The 22,824-nt window shown below is 44.4% G+C and overlaps 1 protein-coding gene across 1 annotated transcript in view; it reads right to left on the bottom strand.

Annotated features, from left to right (window-relative positions):
• Positions 1–1,347: 1,347 nt before the first annotated feature.
• Positions 1,348–22,824, bottom strand: part of ZCCHC9 (zinc finger CCHC-type containing 9) — a 37,053-nt gene continuing 15,576 nt past the window's right edge. Inside the window, exon 5 of the mRNA XM_073624440.1 lies at positions 1,348–2,016. Within this exon, the coding sequence (XP_073480541.1) occupies positions 1,901–2,016 (116 nt within the window). The 3' untranslated portion in view covers positions 1,348–1,900. The remainder of the gene's footprint in view (positions 2,017–22,824) is intronic.

Genomic DNA, 22,824 nt, shown 5'->3' with positions numbered 1-22,824 from the left:
CCTCAGACTATCTACTTTCCAAAAAGGGGTCATTTGTACTATGTTGGCATTTTAAGGGCCTCAAGAAATTAGATAGGCCATCAGTACATCAGGATTGATCAATTTTCAAATATATATATATATATATATATATATATATATATATATATCACACATACATACACACATATACATATATATATATATATATACACACACACACACACACACACACACACACACACACACACAAATACCATAGTTTGTAGATGCTCTAACTTAAACGCAAACCAATTAATATACATGGGCACTGAGACGACACCCATTTGCTGCATAGATGGACACTGATTGTACACCCTCCATCGTCCAAGACTTTTACTAATCCAACTGTAGTGTCTGTCTTTTTTACAGCATGCCCTGACAGATTGCTACACGTCAGCATGAAGATCTTGCGTCACAGCAATCTCACTCTTTGTAAGGGCTATATAAGCTTAAAATGAACCACCTTAAAGGGTCTGGAGGATATTAGTTATGAGGAAAGGTTGCGAGCACTGAACTTATTCTCTCTGGAGAAGAGATGCTTGAGAGGGGATATGATTTCAATATACAAACACCGTACTGGTGACCCCACAATAGGGATAAAACTTTTTCGCAGAAGAGAGTTTAACAAGACTCGTGGCCCCTCATTAAAATTAGAAGAAAAGAGGTTTAACCTTAAACTACGTAGAGGGTTCTTTACTGTAAGAGCGGCAAGGATGTGGAATTCCCTTCCACAGGCGGTGGTCTCAGCGGGGGGCATCGATAGTTTCAAGAAACTATTAGATAAGCACCTGAATGACTGCAACATACAAGGAGGGATATACAATGCAATACTGACATATAATCACACACACATAGGTTGGACTTGATGGACTTGTGTCTTTTTTTTTTCGACCTTACCTATTATGTAACTACGTAATACCACACACTTTCACCCCCTACCTGCCCAGGCCATTTTTCAGCTAGTGCTGTCACACTTTGATCGATAATGACTCAGCCATGCAACACTGTACAAACATTTTTATCATTTTTTGAGACCGAGTGCTTTCTTTTGGTGTTAATTAATAACCACTGGTTTATCTATTTAGCAATATAAATGAAAAAAAATACAGAAGTTTGAAAAAGAAAAATGTTTTTCCTTGTTTCTGTTATAAAACGTTGTAAACAAATAATCTTTTTCCATAAATTTAGGCCAACATGTATTCTGCTGCATTTCTTTGGTAAAAATAACCCAAATCAGTGTATATATAGTCGAGCCCCGAAATTTGCGGGGTTACGTTCATAGAGCATCCGTGAATTGTGAAAAGAAATATACATCGAAAAGAAAAAAAACATGTGTCAGATTTTTTTTTCACCATCTGTTTCCCATTGCAGAGATTTCCCTTCACTTCCTGTCCCATAGCCAAACAGGAAGTGTGATGAAATCACTGTAAATTAAGGGAATTCCTTGGGGAACAGACTTGTGTCCATTTACACCCAGCTACCTCGGATCCAGCAAAAACTAACCGAAGGAGAATCCATTCCCCTCCATCTGGCCGGATTGGATGGCAGTCAGGTGTAAATGGATAGTAGGTCCATATACATTCGACTGCCCATAGAGAGCAGGCTGTGTCTCTTTTCTGCATAAGTGGAGTGGACAAAGACCTGTCATCCGCCTGCAGGGGATCAGCGAACAATTTCCCTACTGAGCAAGCGGATCCCAGCCGGAGTCCGCCTCATGTGAAAGGGGCCTTCATGTTTTTATCATTGGATTGTTAGACAAACGAGTGTGAATAGACCCTACAGCCACCTAATCATTGTCTTATGATATACAAATTCCTGTGTTTTACTCAACAGTCCAGTTGGGTATAAGGTTTTGTTTTTCTCCAAAACGGATGAACTGTCAGAACTTGACTATTTTGGGAGTCTTTGTGGGAACTTTTTGGGCTTTAGGAATAACAGGAACGTCTTCATGATCTGCACTCATTCCGCTTGTCCATCTGCCAACTGTCATCTGGGCTATGTAACAAAAAAATAAAAAATACATTCAGTTAAAAACAGGTCTTAAAATTTACTGTATTAAACCAAGAATCATATACTGCAATACGACTTTTCTTTTTGATAAGAGTTTAATTATTGGTTAGATTTGGTTGTACAAACTCTTTTATAATTTACCAAAAATACATAACGTAAGAACCTGCCTACAATCCATTAATGTGTTTCAAATCAGGTAAGTCAATGCACTATATAACTGTTGGTAGATTGTACAATCAGATATCACATGTTGTCTTGAACGTGGCACAAGTTTATTTCTTACTGATCATTGTGGTACAACCAAGGTTTTGAAAAGGTTTGATGTGATCATATACAATAATTATTATAAGGGATACATTATTCAAAGCTACATTTCTTTAAGGCCTGATTCTCTTAAAGCTGAACTCCATGTAGATATAAAACATACAAAATGAATGTATCTCTATTTAAATATACATTTATTGATGTATAAATGAAGGGTTACTAAACCCAGTAATATGAAAATAGTTCATCTGCCCCCCCCCCCCCCCCCCCCCCCCACAGTGCCTACAACTTATAAATCTTTTTAAATTAAAAATACTGCCACTATATACCTTTTTGAATGATCTGTATACCACGGTTACATGATAAACTGCACAGTTCCTCCAGTGCTGAGAGTTCAGGTAGGAGGAGATTTCCACTACAGCCTGTATTAGGGCTGGGGAAAAAAAAAATCGATTTAAATCTTGAATCGAGTTGAGAGGTCAAATCGATTCAAAATTTAAGCAAATCGATTTTTTTTTTTTACCGCACCGGTCCTGAGGAGCTGCAGGCAGGAGTTTTTAGGCGAGGTCACGGTTTCGGCCTAGTCTGCGAGGCCGGACACCGCAGACTAGGCCAAAGCCGCGGCCTCGCCTAAAAACTCCTGCCCGCAGCTCCTCAGGACCAGCGCGGTGTCCAAAGAAAAAAAAAAAACTCGATTCGAATGGTGAAACAAGTTTTAAGAGAATCGCAGATTTTTTTTCTTTAGAAAATCTCCCAGCCTTAGCCTGTATACACGCCCGCTTGTGTGATGTCAATATCATGTGACCTGCCTAGCTCTGAGAACAAGTTAATGTTCTCTCCAGCATAAAAAACACAACTGAGCATGTGCAGGTCGGCTACCCTGCCTGTATTAGCTGGCCTTCCCAAGATAGACCGTGCAGGAGGGGGAGGATCTATGCATACAGGATAAAACAGCCTTTTTACACAATGTAGAGGATTAACCCCTTAAGTTCCACAGTGCGTATAACAAACATGCTATGCTGCATACACAGACTGATTTTATTGTTGTGGGTATAGTAACACTTTAATGCTAGCAGTATGAGTACATAAACAGGACTCTCGAAACTCACCACCTCATTATCGGTGTTGCAGAAAAACTGGGCAAAAAACTCTCACCTGATGGAATAAAAACATCGATAAAACTCCCGCCGTTGGAGACATTGTATCGCTCCCCTCCCTCAGTTTACTCCTCACTAACATTATTTGTACTTGAGTTGCTATCAAAATTGCACTGGCCACTCTGCTCTGGGGGATGTGAGGAGTTAATTCTCCCCCCGTGGCGGGCTTGCGCTCCTCCGGCGGTGGGCGGGGCTATGTTAAAGCCCAGCTGCTGCTTCGTTCTGATCAGTGCTTCGGCACTGATCATCTTTGAGCTGTGCGCCTGCGTCGGGCGATCCTCCCGCGCCTGCGCAACAGTGGAGGACCGGACCCGGAAGTAATCGCGGCGGTCATGTCGCCGTTGAACTTCCGGGTTGGAGGCATTTAAGATGCCCAGACTCAGCTGTTTACCGTCTCAGATGGACACCCAGCACTGTACTGACGCCATCCGGAGCTTCTGTGAGTACTCATGCTGTATCTTCCATGCAGGACGGGGATGCCCATCACTCCTGTAGGGTATTCTTCCCCCTCCTGCCTGGCACAAAATACCTTGCAACTTGTCTTTTTATTTCTCACATCAATCACAATACCTTTCTTGTTGTACCTACATTCCTCACAGTGACTCCATGCAAAGGAACGGTGTGGCGCCTTGACCATTGACTGTATTAGTCATGTCACCCTGGGTATCAACAGCTTCCTAGTCTGGGTTCTAATTACAGCAAAAATAAATTATAGGTAAAAATTCCCTTACCACCATTAATCTCTCTTTTGTTAGTGCTGTGTGCTTCTTAATCTCCTTATCAGGTACATTGGGATATTTGTCTCATTTCACTCCTTTTTCCTCCTTTTTTTCTTCTCTTCTCCTCCCCTTTCCCCCACCTTCCTTTCCCCTCCCCCCCTCCTTCTTTCTTTCCCCCCTTCTCTCTCCCCCTTCCCTCCCCCCCCCCCCCTCTTCCCCTTCTCTTCCCTCCTCCTTCCAACCCCCCTTCCTCCCCTTTCCTTCCCTCTCCCTTTTTCCCTCCCCCTTCCCCCCCCCCTCTTTCTGTCCTTTTTTCCCCCCCTCCTCACCCCCCACTCTGTTCTAATCCCCTTGACCTTACCCCTACTCCTTTTCTTTTTCCTTTTCCTCCCCTTTTTCCCTCCTCTCCCCCCCCCCCCCCTTTTTCTCTATTCTTTTCTGCTCTAATCTTGACACGTCCGGGTGATTTTTAAATAGAACACACCATTTCAATTTTTAATAATCTCATCCCATTGAAAAATTTCTTTATAATAGTATTACCCCAATCTGCCTCCCTGGCCCGCCCCCGGGGGAACGCCTCTCTGAGGGCGTCTCACAACATCGCTCCAGAGAACCTGCAGGGGTATAGTTTGGTGAGTGCAATTTCAAATGTCAAATCCTAGTTATGTTCTCCAATTTTACTCATGTACTCTGTGACAACTACTTATGTACTTTGCTTGTCATGTTGATACTGTATTGTTTCTCATCTTCATAGACCACATGCTATCAGACGCCTCCTGAAGAAGCGGCTGTGACCGCGAAACCGTAGAGGTTACGTCTGCAAGTATCACACTATAGAACCTCTGTCCATGTATCTGTGTGGGCATTAGCTATATCAATTTAGTGTCAACAATGCTGCAAATAATTATCATTGTTTGTGTATGTGTAATCATGACTATGTACAATATATGTCCCCTGTAGGACTTTTTTATTATCAATTTTGAAATAAATTTATATATTTTTTATACAAAGTTCTTTTCTTTTGGTACCGTAATAGTCCCTTTATTTTTGTGAAAGAGGCAGGACCCTATTGGAGAGGTCCTTGCTCTGCCTTCTCTTTCAACCCCACTCCTTATCGATAAAACTCCCTCAGAAACCTACATTTACCATGAGTGACCACATCATTCCCTGGGGCATCTGAAAGGGACAGCCAGTGCAACCGATGACTGACACCAGTCAAGTCTACAGAAATAGGAAAAAGCTGGGTGTCCCGCCCTTCCATCCTCCTGGAAGGGGTAGGCATAAAAACATACTTTAGCTGAGAGTGAGTTTATGTAAATTCTGTGTTCCCCTTTAATGACTTGCTGACCGCTCACAGTACATTATTTACGGCGGGCGGCTGACACGGGCAGACTGGACCACGTACATGTCACGTCATTTAGCCTGTTCTGGATAAGGGGTGCGTAGCACGCCACTACCACAACCGCCGTTTCCAATGGACACAATGGATTGCAGCAATCAGGGGATCACAATGTCAACAAAGCAGGATTTCATTCATAAGACCCCTTTCACACTGAAGCCGCTTTTCAGGCATTTTAGCGCCTCTCAAGCCACCCCAGTGTGAAAGCCTGAGTGCTTTCACATTGGGGCGGAGCGCTTGCAGGAGGGGGGAAAAAAAAAAGTCATGCAAGCAGCATCTTTAGCGTGGCGGAGGAACGGTGTATACAGCGCTCTTCCACCGCCCCTGCCCATGGAAATGAATGGGCAGCGCTGCCAAATCGAATGCAAAGCGCTTCGGCAGTGCCGCAAAACGGGAACTATTTTCTTCAGCTGTTAGCAGGGGTTAAAAGTGTCCTGCTACCGGCCAAAAAGCGCCGCTATAACAGCGGTAAAGTGCTGCTAATACTAGCAGCACTTTACTGCTAACGGACCCGCCGCCCAAGTGTGAAAGGGGTCTTACAGCTTTGAAAGAAGAAAATTCCCCCCCAAAGTAATGCAGTGTTAAAAAAAAAATAATAATTTAACATTTTAAAAAATTACATAAAATTGTATTTTTTTTTTTTTAAATATACTGTCACCAGTCAGTATCCGAATCATAGCCACACCAGTTGTATGATGACACTGTACATCATTTTACCAAAAATTGCAACTTCAAAAAAACTCGCCATGCTTTTTGCTGAATACCTCAGACTATCTACTTTCCAAAAAGGGGTCATTTGTACTTTGACATTTTAAGGGCCTCAAGAAATGATACTTTAACACAAACCAATTAATATACATGGGCACTGATGAGGCGACACCGATATGCTGCATAGATGGACACTGATTGGCACTGGCATGGGGCTGCACTGATAATAGTGCAGTCGGCAAGTGGTTAATAAACACATTCAAAAGACCCAATTTCAGGCAAACTAACTGTAGGCGGTTATTTCAAAAATGGAGAAGACCCTTATTAATCCAACTGTAGTGTCTGTCCTTTTTACAGCATGCTCTGACAGATTGCTACATGTCAGCATGAAGATCTTGTGTCCCAGCAATTTCACTCTTTGTAAGGGCTATATAAGCTTAAAATGAACCACATTAATACCAAACACATTCACTCCCTACCTGCCCAGGCCATTTTTCAGCTAGTGCTGTCACACTTTGAATGATAATTACTCAGCTGTACAAACATTTTTATCATTGTTCGAAACCGAGAGCTTTCTTTTGGTGTTATTTAATAACCACTGATTTATTTAGCAATATAAATGAAAAACAAATACAGAAAAGTTTGAAAAGAAACATGTTTTTCCTTGTTTCTGTTATAAAATGTTGTAAACAAATTATCTTTTTCCATAAATTTAGGCCAAAATGTATTCTGTTACATTTGTTTGGTAAAAAATAACCCAAATCAGTGTATATATAGTCAACCCCCAAAATTTGCAGGGGTTACGTTCGTAGAGCACCCGCGAATTGTGAATAACCGCAAATTTTGCACGTAGTAAAGAAAAAAAAAAAAAACTATTTTTAAACTTCTGGCGCTTAGGTTCATTGCCAGAAGCCTAAGAAGGTGCAGGGCGTTTGTGCAGCATCTTGGGGCTTTAAGAAGAACAAAATGAAAAACACCAGAACACTCAGCGAAACACTCGAGATAGCCACAAGCGGTAAACTGTTATGATGTGGAAATGCTGGACTGCATCTGCCGGAGGGGGAGAAAAAAAAAAAAAAAAAATCTGCGAACGACTGAGGCCGCAAACTCTGAACCACGGCTTTGCGGGGTTCAACTGTAATTTAGTGTGTGAAAGTTAGTCTTCAAACTATGGTGTGGATATATATTAGAGGTCGACCGATATGGGTTTTTCTCTTGCCGATGCTGATATTTAGAAATCACGGTGGCCGATATATGATGCCGTTTTTTTTTTTTTTTTATATGCGCACCGCTGCCGAAGCACCTGCAAAGCGCTTCGGCAGTGGCGCTTCACGGGCGCATTTAACCCCTTCCTCGGCCGCTAGCTGGGTTATAAGCGCCCCACCAGCAGCCGAATAGCGCAGCTAAAATGACGGTAAAGCGCCGCTAAAACTAGCAGTGTTTTACCGTTAACGCCTGCCCGCTCCAGTGTGAAAGCAGCCTTAAGTAATAAGTGATACAGAACATTTTTTTACATTTAACCACTTGAGCCCCGGACCATTATGCTGCCTAAGGACCAGAGGTCTTTTTCCAATTTGGCACTGCGTCGCTTTAACTGCTAATTGCGCGGTCATGCAATGCTGTACCCAAACGAAATTTGCGTCCTTTTCTTCCCACAAATAGAGCTTTCTTTTGATGGTATTTGATCACCTCTGCGGTTTTTATTTTTTGCGCTATAAACGGAAAAAGACCGAAAATTTTGAAAAAAAATGATATTTTCTACTTTTTGTTATAAAAAAAATCCAATAAACTAAATTTTAGTCATACATTTAGGCCAAAATGTATTCGGCCACATGTCTTTGGTAAAAAAAATGTCAATAAGCGTATATTTATTGGTTTGCGCAAAAGTTATAGCGTCTACAAACTAGGGTACATTTTCTGGAATTTACACAGCTTTTAGTTTATGACTGCCTATGTCATTTCTTGAGGTGCTAAAATGGCAGGGCAGTACAAAACCCCCCCAAATGACCCCATTTTGGAAAGTAGACACCCCAAGGAAATTGCTGAGAGGCATGTTGAACCCATTGAATATTTATTTTTTTTGTCCCAAGTGATTGAAAAATGACAAAAAAAAAAAAAAAAAAAAATATTTACAACAAGTCGTCACTAAATGATATATTGCTCACACAGGCCATGGGCCTATGTGGAATTGCACCCCAAAATACATTTAGCTGCTTCTCCTGAGTATGGGGATACCACATGTGTGGGACTTTTTGGGAGCCTAGCCGCGTACGGGGCCCCGAAAACCAATCACCGCCTTCAGGATTTCTAAGGGTGTAAATTTTTGCTTTCACTCTTCACTGCCTATCACAGTTTCGGAGGCCATGGAATGCCCAGGTGGCACAAAACCCCCCAAAATGACCCCATTTTGGAAAGTAGACACCCCAAGCTATTTGCTGAGAGGCATATTGAGTCCATGGAATATTTTATATTTTGACACAAGTTGCGGGAAAGTGACACTTTTTTTTTTTTTTTTTTCATAAAGTTGTCACTAAATGATATATTGCTCACACAGGCCATGGGCATATGTGGAATTGCACCCCAAAATACATTTAGCTGCTTCTCCTGAGTATGGGGATACCACATGTGTGGGACTTTTTGGGAGCCTAGCCGCGTACTGGACCCCGAAAACCAATCACTGCCTTCAGGATTTCTAAGGGTGAAAATTTTTGATTTCACTCTTTACTGCCTATCACAGTTTCGGAGGCCATGGAATGCCCAGGTGGCACAAAACCCCCCCAAATGACCCCATTTTGGAAAGTAGACACCCCAAGCTATTTGCTGAAAGGCATGGTGAGTATTTTGCAGCTCTCATTTGTTTTTGAAAATGAAGAAAGACAAGAAAAAACATTTTTTTTTTTTCTTTTTTCAATTTTCAAAACTTTGTGACAAAAAGTGAGGTCTGCAAAATACTCACTATACCTCTCAGCAAATAGCTTGGGGTGTCTACTTTCCAAAATGGGGTCATTTGGGGGGGTTTTGTGCCACCTGGGCATTCCATGGCCTCCGAAACTGTGATAGGCAGTGAAGAGTGAAATCAAAAATTCACGCCCTTAGAAAGCCTGAAGGCGGTGGTTGGTTTTCGGGGTCCCGTACGCGGCTAGGCTCCCAAAAAGTCTCACACATGTGGTATCCCCGTACTCAGGAGAAGCAGCAGAATGTATTTTGGGGTGTAATTTCACATATTTCCATGGCATGTTTGAGCAATATATCATTTAGTGACAACTTTGTGCAAAAAAAAAAAAAAAAAAAAAAAAAATTTGTCTCTTTCCTGCAACTTGTGTCGCAATATAAAATATTCCATGGACTCGACATGCCTCTCAGCAAATAGCTTGGGGTGTCTACTTTCCAAAATGGGGTCATTTGGGGGGGTTTTGAACTGTCCTGGCATTTTATGCACAACATTTAGAAGCTTATGTCACACATCACCCACTCTTCTAACCACTTGAAGACAAAGCCCTTTCTGACACTTATTGTTTACATGAAAAAGTTTTTTTTTTTTGCAAAAAAATTACTTTGAACCCCCAAACATTATATATTTTTTTAAAGCAAATGCCCTACAGATTAAAATGGTGGGTGTTTCATTTTTTTTTTTCACACAGTAATTGCGCAGCGATTTTTCAAACGCATTTTTTGGGGAAAAAACACACTTTTTTAAATTTTAATGCACTAAAACACGCTATATTGCCCAAATGTTTGATGAAATAAAAAAAGATGATCTTAGGCCGAGTACATGGATACCAAACATGACATGCTTTAAAATTGCGCACAAACGTGCAGTGGCAACAAAATAAATACATGTTTAAAAGCCTTCAAAAGCCTTTACAGGTTACCACTTTAGATTTACAGAGGAGGTCTACTGGAAAAATTACTGCACTCGATCTGGCCTTCGCGGTGATACCTCACATGCATGGTGCAATTGCTGTTTATGTTTGACGACAGACCGCCGCTTGCGTTCGCCTTAGCGCGAGAGCAGGGGGCGACAGGGGTGTTTTTTTTTTTTTTTTTTTTTTTCTTTATTATTTTTTTGCTTTTTTAATCTTACTTTTAAACTGTTCCTTTCATATTTTTTTTTTTAATCATTTTTATTGTTATCTCGGGGAATGTAAATATCCCCTATGATAGCAATAGGTAGTGACAGGTACTCTTTTTTGAAAAAATTGTGGTCTATTAGACCCTAGATCTCTCCTCTGCCCTCAAAGCATCTGACCACACCAAGATCGGTGTGATAAAATGCTTCCCCAATTTCCCAATGGCGCTATTTACATCCGGCGAAATCTAAGTCATGAAATACTCGTAGCTTCCGGTTTCTTAGGCCATAGAGATGTTTGGAGCCACTCTGGTCTCTGATCAGCTCTATGGTCAGCTGGCTGAATCACCGGCTGCATTCTCAGGTTCCCTGTTGAGACAGGAGAGCCAGAGAAAAACACGGAAGACGGTGGGGGGGGGGGGCATTCCCTCCCACGGCTTGTAAAAGCAGTCTAGAGGCTAATTAGCCGCTAGGATTGCTTTTACATGAAAGCCGACCGCTGGCTGAAAAGAATGATACCAAGATGATACCTAAACCTGCAGGCATCATTCTGGTATAACCACTCAAAGTCGTGAATGGCGTACCTGAAGACAAAAAAATGGTTAACAATGGTTAACAATAAAGCACAGTAAAGTGTAAATAATTACACACCTGAAAAACAAACATGATAAAACATAATAACAATAACAATAACAATAAAACATTGCAGAATAGAATACAGTAAAAAAGAGCAGAACAATAGAGAGAGAGAATAGAGAGAGAGAGAGAGAACAATAAAACAACAACTATTTTTTTTTATTTCATATTTTTTTTTTTTTTTACACTTTTTTTGTAACTAACTTTTATAACTGTAACCGGTTCCAGGTTCGGGTCTCTCAAAATGCGATGGCATCTTGGGAGACCCTGTGAAAGTGTGCCTAGTCTGTGCAATGCTGTACCCTACGCTAATACTCAACTAGTGAATGGTAGCGTTCAAAACATTCACCAATGCAAAGACCAGGATTGTCAGGACAGGAGGGACAATAATAGCGGGTGTCACGCCTATATCCGCGTTTGCTGCAGACACGACATCTTTTTTGGGGGGGTTCGTTGGGTAGGGGTACTCGGGAGGACATAAAAATGCCTCTCATGCAGCCGACTGCATTTGGTTGGGGATGTGAATGGGGGAAGTACGGGCGCTGCAGAAGCGGTGGGTTCCCAATTAGGATTGGCGAATGCAGCAGGAAGGGCATTATGGGCACGATGGGCCTGTGTTTGTCTTCTTGGTGGCAGTGGGACACTATTTGTGCTTGCCACCTCACCAGCTTGAACTGCACTGATGGGACTCGCCACGTCACCAAGTGTTACTGCAGTGCTGGTTTGACTACGACCGGGGTGTACTAGGCCGCTGGCGCTTGCCAGTTCACCAAAACGCTACCAAAAAACGTTAGCGATCGCAGGGATCAGGCCTGACTCTGCGAACGCTGCAGTTATGCGTTTAGTGTTTTGTAAGTGTCAGTGATCGATCGATACTGCACTTGGGTGGGCTGGGCCGGGCCGGGCGGAGGGGCAAAACGCAGGTGCTAGCAGGTATCTGGGCTGATCCCGCTAACACTGCGTTTTTGGGAACCCTAAACTGCTGGTGACGCTAGTATAGATCTGATCGGATCAGATATTGATCCGATCAGATACTATACCACTAAGGGAGGTGTACGGTGCGTGCGTGGGTGTTAGCGGTACTGGCGCTAATCTGACGCTGCCTGGGGCTGGTGCTTGCCAGTTCACCAAAACGCTACAAAAAAAACTGTTAGCGATCGCAGGGATCAGGCCTGACTCTGCGAACGCTGCAGTTATGCGTTTAGTGTTTTGTAAGTGTCAGTGATCGATCGATACTGCACTTGGGTGGGCTGGGCTGGGCCGGGCGGAGGGGCAAAACGCAGGTGCTAGCAGGTATCTGGGCTGATTCCGCTAACACTGCGTTTTTGGGAACCCTAAACTGCTGGGGACGCTAGTATAGATCTGATCGGATCAGATATTGATGCGATCAGATACTATACCACTAAGGGAGGCGTATGCTGCGTGCGTGGGTGTTAGCGGTACTGGCGCTAACCTGACGCCTGGGGCTGGTGCTTGCCAGTTCACCAAAATGCTACCAAAAAAACTGTTAGCGATCGCAGGGATCAGGCCTGACTCTGTGAACGCTGCAGTTATGCGTTTAGTGTTTTGTAAGTGACAGTGATCGATCGATACTGCACTTAGGTGGGCTGGGCGGAGGCACAAAACGCAGGTGCTAGTAGGTATCTGGGCTGATCCCGCTAACACTGCGTTTTTGGGAACCCTAAACTGCTGGGGACGCTAGTATAGATCTGATCGGATCAGATATTGATCCGTACAGATACTATACCACTAAGGGAGGCGTATGCTGCATGCGTGGGTGTTAGCGGTACTGGCGCTAATCTGACGCTGCCTGGGGCGACGCATATCACCGCCGGGCGATCAGGGGGCTAAACCTTTATTTGGTAATAAACGGCGGGTGCCCTGACACTATAAAAAATAAACGAAATAACCAGCGTCATCCGTAACGGTTATACGGTGATCAGTGGTGAAAGGGTTAACTAAGGGGCAATCAAGGGGTTAAAACATTTATTCGGTAGTATATGGGGGTCCCTGTCTCTATAAAACGCTGACGGCGAACCTAAATATTTACCTCACTAACTAGCGTCACCAGCGACACTAATACAGCGATCAGAAAAATGATCGCTTAGCAACACTGATGACAGGGGGTGATCAAGGGGTTAAAACTTTATTAGGGGGGGTTAGGGGGGTACCCTAGACCTAAAGGGGGGTAATACTAACTGTCCCAACACTGTAACTGTCACAAACTGACACTATGCAGTAATCAGAAAAAAAAAAAAAAACAAAAAACTGCTGGTGTCAGTTTGTGACAGGGGGGGGGGGGGGTGATTGGGGGGGGATCGGGGGGCGATCGGGGGGGGGATCGGAGTGTTTTGTGTGCCTGGCATGTTCTACTGTGTGTGTGTGTGTTGTGCACTCACATAGATGTCTTCTCTCCTCGGGCCGGAACGGAAAATACCGACCCGAGGGGAGATGACATCACTTCCTTTGCTGCTGTTTAGCATACAGCAGCAAAGGAGTGTTTTCATTGGCCGGCGGCGATCGCGAGGGGGGGGCCACGAACGGATGGTCTCCCCCTCATCACCGATCGCCGCTGGACAAAAGACGACCGCCTCAGGCACCGGGGGGGGGGTCCGATCGGACCCCCCACCCGCGGAAGGCAAATCACGTACCCTGTACGTGATTTTGCCTGTCCGTGCCACTTTGCCGACGTACATCGGCGTGAGGCGGTCGTCAAGTGGTTAAACATTTATTAAACAAAACAAATCAGTTCACTTGTATGTATAATTTAGATTAAAAAAAAAAACAAAAAAAAACAAAAAGAAAAACTATATCTTAAATACACAAAAACAGGTAATCAAAACTTTTGGACGAAAAAAAATGGGCTAACTTTACTGCTTAGTTTTTTTTTTTTTTTAATTCATTAGTGTATGTGTATGTAGTGCTCAAATACCGCATGACATAAAATATTGCAACAACCGCTATTTTATTCCCTAGGGTCTCTGCTAAAAATAAAAATATAAATATATATATATATATATATATATATATATATATATATATATATATATATATATATATACACATATACATATACATATACACACACACATATATATATATAAATAAAATGTTTGGGGGTTCTAAGTGAATTTCTAGCAGAAAATACAGGATTTTTACTTGTAAGCAACAAGTGTCAGAAAAGATTTAGTCTTTAAAATGGTTAAACTGAGAACTCCTACACATGGAGTTCAGTTCATTGATAAGTAGAAACATTGTATCTTTTTAGCTTCTTTTATCAAACTTGGCAGGCTGCCCAGAGAGGAGAGAAGTCACTCCACAGAAGACTTCAGGCAACTTGCATTGACTTCTATTACAGAAGTCATTTGCAAGTCGCACTGAAGTTATAATCGGCCTTTTTTATCAACACAATCGGCCAATGCCGATTATTTAAAAAACGCCAAATATCGGCTGATATATCGGTCGAACTCTAATATATAATAGGATTTTTATAACAGCTTACTTGTAAAATCCTTTTCTTTGAAGTACATCACGGGACACAGAGCCATAGTAGTTATTATGTAGGTTATAGGCAACCTTCAAGTGATGGACACTGGCACACCCTAAATTAAAAAGTGCACTCCCTATATAACCCCTCCCACTGGTGGGAGTACCTCAGTTTTGTAGCAAAGCAATACACGTGTATACCAAGAAGGGAGGGACCTCTGTGTCCCCTGATGTACTTCAAAGAAAAGGATTTTACAGGTAAGCTGTTATAAAAATCCTATTTTCTTATCGTACATCAAGGGATACAGAGCCATAGTGGTTACTATGTGGGATGTCCCATAGCAATGCCAACTGAAGGGAGGGAGACACAACAAAAGTAGGGCACCAAGAGACTAGAGGACTTATACTGTAACCTGCAGTACACTGCGCCCAAAGGCGATGTCCTTATGCCTTTTACATCTACTTGATAGAATCTGGTAAATGTATGGACTGAAGACCAAGTTGCGGCCTTGCAGATCTGAGCCATGGAGGCTTGGTGATGCACTGCCCAAAAAGCACTAACAGCCCTGGTGTAGTGCGCTTTAATATGAAAAGGAGGAATTTTCTTCTTTAAACCATAAGTTTGGACAATCACTTGACGAATCCATTTAGAAATAGTAGATTTCGATGCTGCCTGTCCTCCTTTAGGACCATGTGGCAACACAAACAAAACATTTGTTTACGAATCTGAGCGCTCACTTTCAATAGACCTTGACCGTCTCACCACGTCAAGAAAATGTAGTGACCTTTCTTCCACAGAAACAAAGTTCTGTACGGGCGGCACAGTGGTGCAGTGGTAGCACTCTCGCCTAGCAGTAAGAAGGGTCACTGGTTCGAATCCCAACCACGACACTACCTGCCTGGAGTTTGCATGTTCTCCCTGTGTCTGCGTGGGTTTCCTCCGGGTACTCCGGTTTCCTCCCACACTCCAAAGACATGCTGGTAGGTTAATTGGATCCTGTCTAAATTGTCCCTAGTATGTATGAATGTGAGTTAGGGACCTTAGATTGTAAGCCCCTTGAGGGTAGGGACTGATGTGAATGTACAATGTATATGTAAAGCGCTGCGTAAATTGACGGCTCTATATAAGTACCTGAAATAAATAAAATAAAAAAATGAAGGCAGAACAATATCCTGGTTTAAATGAAACCTGATACTACCTTCGGTAAGAATTCAGGATAAGGTCGCAATACAGCCTCATTCTTATGAACAACCAATATGGCTCCTTACAAGAAAGAGCAGCCAACTCTAATACTCTTCTTGCAGAAGATATGGCAACCAAGAAAATAATTTTTCCCCCCCTCAAGAGGACCAAGGGACTATCTCGTACTGGCTCCAAAAAAAAAAGCTGCTTCTATAAGCCAACAGGACTAAAATTAAGTCCCAAGGTTCAGGAGTGACCAAACTGGAGGAATAATCAGCGTTACCCCATGAATAAAGTTACGAACCAGAGAGAGGGAATCAAGTGGTTGATGAAAAGAAAGACCAATAAGGCCGACATCTGGCCATCAATAGTACTCTAGGCCACCTTCATTTCTAATCCTATCTGTAGGAATTCAAGGATCCTACCTATGACATATTTCCTGGGGTGCCAACCCCTGGATTTACACCAGGAGACATATGCCATCCAGATTCTTGACTCTGGAGGCTGGTTTCCTAGCATTTAACGAAAGTAGAACTACTGAAGCTAGCCGCCCACGATCTTTCAGAATGTGGGTCTCAATAGCCAAACCGCTAATTTTAGCATTTGAAAGGTAGGATGGAATACCGGACCTCACGAGAGGTCTGGCCATAGTGGTAAGGACCAGGGGTCCCCCACCGCCATCTTTACGATCTCGGCAAACCAAGATCTTTTGGGCCACACTGGGGCCACTAGAATCACTTCCTTCCCTTCTTGCTTGATCCTGCGAAGAAGGCATGGAAGCAGCAGAACAGGAGGGAATGCATAGATCAGTAAAAAACTGATCCCACTGAAAAAATCAAGGCATCCGTTTCGTATGCCATCGGATCCCTTGTCCTTGACACAAAGTTCCACATCCGGAACTCCCCATCTTCTGGTATATCAACAGAAACATGTCGGGGTGAAGGGACCATTCTCCCGGGAACAATTATTGGCGACTCAAGTAGTCCGCCTGCCAATTCACTATTCCTGGAATGAAAATTGCTAATAGGCAAGGAATGTTGTTTTCTGCCCAAGATAAAATATGATTCACCTCTTTCTGGGCCGCACGACTTCTCGTGCCCCCTTGAAGAATGATAAAAGCCACAGCTGTTTGGATTGGAACCTGAGAGGACAATTCCGTAGTTTGAGTGTCCAGGCCTCGAGGACCAGGCGTATTGCCCAAATCTCTAGAATAATGATGGACAAGGTCATCTCTGATTTGGACCATTTCCTTTGGACAGATGCTTCTTCCAGGACTGCTCCTAAGCCCAGAAGGCTGGCGCTGTTACCACCTTCCAGGTAACTGGTAGAAAGGATTTCTCTTTTTGAAGATTCTTGGATATCAACCACCAATTGGGGCTCTGACGCACATTGAGGGATAAACGCATTGGGAAGCCCAGAGCTTGGGCCTTCTTGTTCCCAGTTGACAGGATACTGTTTTGCAGCAGTCTTAAATGAAACCGCGTATAAGGAACGGCCTTGAAAGAAGCCACCATCTTTCCCAACAAATTCATGCAAAGCCGAATACAAGGATTCTTCTTTGACTTGAGTAACTTAATCAGTTCCCTTATGGAACTGATCCTTTCCTGAGGGAAAAAAATATCCTCTTCGGAGCTGTATCAATGATCAGCTCCAAGTACTGCAATCTGCTTGATGGATTTAAGGAGGATTTCTCTAGGTTGAGAATCCAACCTAGGTATTCCAGGTAGCTGACTGTGGTGACCAAAGTTTGGATTAAGCGGGCTACCGAATTGATCTATATACGCTAGTATTCTTATACCTTGAGCCCTTATCCTGGCTAAAGGAGAAGTCAGGACCTTTGTAAACATGAGGTGGAGTAGCTAGACTGAAAGGCAGAGCTACAAACTGAAAAATAGGATTTTTTTATAACAGCTTACCTGTAAAATCCTTTTCTTTCGATGGACATCACAGGACACAGAGCCTCAGTAATAACTGATGGGTTATATAGGTATCACTAGGTGATTGGACACTGGCACACCCTAACCAGGAAGTTCAACCCCCTATATAATCCCTCCCCTTGCAGGGATACCTCAGTTTTGTAGCCAAGCAATATACTGTATTAGAAGAGGGGCGGGACCTCTGTGTCCCGTGATGTCCATCGAAAGAAAAGGATTTTACAGGTAAGCTGTTATAAAAAAAATCCTATTTTCTTTCTCGAACATCACGGGACAGAGAGCCTCAGTAATAACTGATGGGATGTCCCAGAGCAATGCTATCTGAGGGGTGGGGGAACCACAACCAAGTAGGGTGCAATCCGACCTGAGGACCCTGTACCGCTGCCTGCAGCACACTACATCCAAAGGCGATATCCTCATGCCTTCTCACATCCACCTGATAGAATCTGGTGAATGTATGGACTGAAGACCAGGTTGCGGCCTTGCAGATTTGAGCCATAGAGGCCCGGTGATGCACTGCCCAAGAAGCACCATTAGCCCTTGTGGAATGTGCCCTGATCTGAAACTGAGGAATCTTCTGTTTCAAATCGTAAGCTTGAATAATCAATTGTCGAATCCATTTAGAAATGGTAGCTTTTGACGCTGCCTGTCCTCTACTGGGACCCTCTGGCAGCACAAACAAAACATCCATTTTGCGAATCTGAGCAGTTGCTTCCAGATAGGCCTTGACTGCTCTTACTACATCCAAAGAATGTAGTGATCTTTCTTCCGGAGAACAGGGATCTGGAAAAAAGGAAGGCAGAACAATGTCTTGGTTTAGATGAAATGCTGAAACCACCTTCGGTAAAAAACTAGGATGAGGGCACAGTACCACTCTATCCTTGTGTACAATCAAATAAGGCTCTTTACAGGAAAGAGCTGCTAATTCTGATACTCTTCTAGCAGAAGAAATAGCTACCAGAAAAATTAACTTCCTTGTCAACAAGACCAAAGGAATCTGACGTATTGGTTCAAAAGGCTGTTTCTGTAACACAGACAGAACCAAGTTCAAGTCCCAGGGGTTTAGGGGCGCCTTAACCGGAGGATTAAGACACGTCACCCCCTGCATAAAGTTTCGGACCAAAGAATGCGAAGCAAGTGGCCGTTGAAATAATACTGATAAGGCCGAGACCTGGCCCTTGATGGTACTCAAGGCCAGCTTCAACTCTAATCCCAATTGTAGAAAATCAAGAATTCTACCAATATATTATTTTCTGGGATGCCAACGGCTGCATTCACACCAGGATACATAAGCTTTCCAGACTCTATGATAAATCATTGTGGAAGCTGGCTTCCTTGCATTGATCAAGGTAGATATCACAGGACCTGAAAGCCCATGACTCTTCAGAACGTGGGTCTCAATAGCCAAATCGTAAAATTTAGCGTTTGTAAGGCAGGATGGAACACTGGACCTTGAGATAACAGGTCTGGGCGTACCGGTAGTGTCCACGGGGAACCCACCGTCAACCTTACTATTTCCGCATACCACGTCCTTCTGGGCCAAGCGGGGGCCAACAGAAGTACTGACTTCCTTTCCTGCCTGATCCTGCAAAGGAGTCGTGGCAGTAGCAGAATAGGCGGGAATGCATAAATCAGTGAGAACCGATGCCACGGAATCACCAACGCATCCGTCCCGCATGCAAGAGGATCTTTTGTCCTTGCCACAAATCTGTCTCTTTGTTGAATCGGGATGCAAAGAGATCTACATCTGGAACCCCCCATCTTTGGTATATGGCCCAAAAGACGTCGGGATGCAGAGACCATTCCCCTGGAAGTAACCGCTGGCGACTTAAATAGTCCGCCTGCCAGTTCTCTATCCCCAGAATGAAAACTGCCAATATGCATGGCACATGCCTCTCTGCCCAGACTAAGATCTGGTTCACCTCTTTTTGAGCAGCTCGGCTCCTGGTGCCTCCCTTGACATAAGCCACTGCTGTGGCATTGTCGGACTGGATCCTGACCGGGCAACCCTGTAGCCTGATGGACCAGGCCTTTAGGGCTAGATATACCACACGGATCTCCAGAATGTTGATGGGTAAGGTCCTCTCGGTTTTGGACCATACCCCCTGAACTGCAGACTGTTCCAGAACTGCTCCCCAACCCGACAGACTGGCATCTGTTGTTACCACCGTCCAGGTAACCGGTAGAAAGGATTTCCCCTTCTGCAGGTTTTCGGGTATTAGCCACCAACTGAGACTCTGGACGCACCGCATGAGACAGGTGCATCGGAAAGTCCAATGCCTGAACCTTCTTGTTCCAGGCCAACAGAATACTGTGTTGCAGCAGTCTTGAATGAAACTGAGCATAGGGAACTGCTTCAAATGAAGACACCATCTTCCTAGCAGCCTCATACAAAGGCAGACAGAAGGACCCCTCTTGGTCCTGACTGCCAGAATCAGCTCCCTTAAGGCAGAGATCTTTGCCTGAGGTAGAAATACTTTCTTCTGGCTTGTATCTATGATCAGACCCAAATACTCCAGTCTTCTTACTGGTTTTAGGAAAGATTTTTCTAGGTTGAGTATCCAACCTAGGTGTTCCAGATACTTGACTGTGGTCCTCAAGTTCCCGTTCAAGGAGGCTACCGACCGGTCTATCAAGAGCAGGTCGTCTAGGTATGCTATTACAGCTATACCCTGAGCCCTTAATCTGGCCAGAGGAGGAGCCAAGACCTTTGTGAACACTCGAGGTGCAGTGGCTATCCCAAAAGGCAGAGCCACAAACTGGAAATGGCACCCTCCTATCTCGAAGCGCAGAAACTTCTGATGAGCAGGAAAAATGGGCACATGCAGATATGCATCTCTGATGTCTATCGATGCCAGAAATTCTCCTCCTCGATGCAGGGTGGAGACTACTGCCGGATTGATTCCATGTGGAAGGACTGAATCCTTAGGAATCAGTTGAGATCCCTTAAATCCAGAATGGGTCTGACATCACCATGGTTTTTGGACCGTAAAAAGTTTGGAATAGAAACCCAATCCCTGATCCTTCGCGGGAACCACCATAATGACCTCCTGCGACAAAAGTCGCTCTAACGCTAGAAGGAGCGACTGCTTTTTCTCTGAATCTCTGGGGACACTTGATCTGAGGAAACGAGGAGAGGGGAATTCTTGAAACTCCAGCTTGTACCCTAAGGTTACCGTGGAGATTACCCATCTGTCCTGGAAATCCTCCTGCCAGAGCCTTGAGAACTGTCGCAGTCTTCCCCCCACTCGAACGAGCGGGGGGGGGCGCCCCTTCATAAAGAGGTCTTAGCGTTTTGCCTCGTAGGCTTCCTCCCCCAGGACTTATTTTGTCCCTGAGGTTGACTCTTGTCTCTTGACCCAGACGGAGGAGGCCGTCGAGACTGCCTAGAGGCTGAAGCCCCTGGCGCTGGGGAAAGAGTCCGTTTGAAAGAGGGACGCTTACTCTTCTTCACAGGTAAGAGTGCTTTTCCCACAAGAGATTCTCTTGATATAATTATCCAAGTCTTCTCCAAACAACCTAGCACCACGAAATGGAAATGCAGCCAGCAGCTTCTTACATGATGCTTCGGCTGACCAATTTTTCAACCATAGTATTCTACGTATATGCACCAACCCCAGTGAAAGACGAGAGGTTTGCATGATAGAATCCCTGATGGTGTCAACGGCAAAACATAAGGCCGCTGGAAGGTTAGCCAACCCCTGGGCCTGCTGTTCAGGCAAAAACTTTGATAACCTGCTTAACATGGTCTCTTAAGTATTGACAGACTCCAATCGCTGCTATTGCAGGTTGAAAAAAACGTTTATCTGGGTGATCCCACTCAGAATAAAAGGAGCTTTTCAAGTAAATTATGAACTGGAAAAGCATGTGTTGTTTGAGGAGGTTTCAGTGACCCCAACTAAGAAGAGGGTTCTTTAACTGATTCAGATATGGGCAACTTAAATGTGGAGCGGACCAATCCAGTAAGGATCTGCACTAAGACTTTCTCATCCTGAGAAGCTGCAGAGGGCCCCTCTCCACCTGATTCCTCTGAAGAGGAATCATCCGTCCCATCCCGATCCTCAGAAAGGGATTCCTCTCCTCTATCCCACAGCTCCCTCAGCCTGAGGGTCCTGGGTAGCAGAGGAAGGCCTAGTGCGTTTTCTTCCACTGAGTGAAGATGTAATCACGGCCATTAATCTTTCCTTTAAACCATTAATGGCTGAGGAAAAAACCTCCTGTGTAATGTATACAGGAGCTGAAGCGCCAAAAGCAGGTGTAGCCCATGACCCCAACGGCTCTCCCTGGCTAGCCGTCCCTGGCCCTTTAGGGGGGGAGGATGCTGCAGAAAGGGGGTCCTCAGAACCTGAACGAGATCCCCTAGAGTCTCTGGTTCTTGGGGTATTTGAACCTCTTCTACCCATAGTGCAAAGCAACAAGGTGTAGGTATCACAAAATGAACACTGACTGCTGAGCGATGTAGTCTGGCAAAAGCCTTGCTACCAAATGCCCAGTCTGGTGTTACCTTAGTAAATGCTGCCTAGGAGAATGCCTGTGTCCCACTTTACATGCGATCTGTCAGCTCTGTGTCCCTCCAAAAAGGCTTAGTGCACCTGTAATGAGTGCCTTTAATAGCCTGCAGCCGGCCCTGTGGGCGTCTGAGCACACTGTGCTGATGCCCCGCTCCACCCTCTACCGCCCCCCCCCCTTCGTTTTTCGAAAACCGCGTGCTTCCAGCGCGAGCCGACCCTCCAGAATCAGCATGGAGGGAAGGCTGGGGGAGGGGGAGGAAGGAGAGAGGCCGGTAGAGATGGGGCCTGCACGTGGTAAAATGGAGGCGGCGGCAGTGAAATTGCGGTGTATAACCGCCTCACAACCCATCAGCGGCCTCCCCCTAGTCTGGGGGGAGATATCCCTAAGGAGAGCCCCCCATCCCATCTGAGCCGGCCGGAGGAGCTTGTGCAGCGTGGAAACACTGAGGCCGACATCAGCATGAGAAAGTATGTGCTCTTGGCAGCCCCCGGTGGCGACAATAGGCATAGCATGCATTTACCTTAAAGGAGAAACCTACTAGAATTAAAAAAATTCTGTGGAATCTCCCTTACCTTATTCAGCCACAGGGTTCTGTAACACAGACCCAATCTTCGCCTCTCACGGTGGGCTCCGTTTGAAAAAACCTTCAGAGACCGGGGCCCCCTACGAATAGGGGGATCCACAGTTCTGGCCTGTAAAGCACCCGGCCAGAAATAAGGATAGAAA

Source organism: Aquarana catesbeiana, linkage group LG01 (genome assembly GCF_042186555.1).
Source record: "Aquarana catesbeiana isolate 2022-GZ linkage group LG01, ASM4218655v1, whole genome shotgun sequence".
Taxonomy (NCBI): domain Eukaryota; kingdom Metazoa; phylum Chordata; class Amphibia; order Anura; family Ranidae; genus Aquarana; species Aquarana catesbeiana.
Note: the sequence above shows the minus strand (reverse complement) of the source record. Positions and strands in the feature narration are given on the sequence as shown.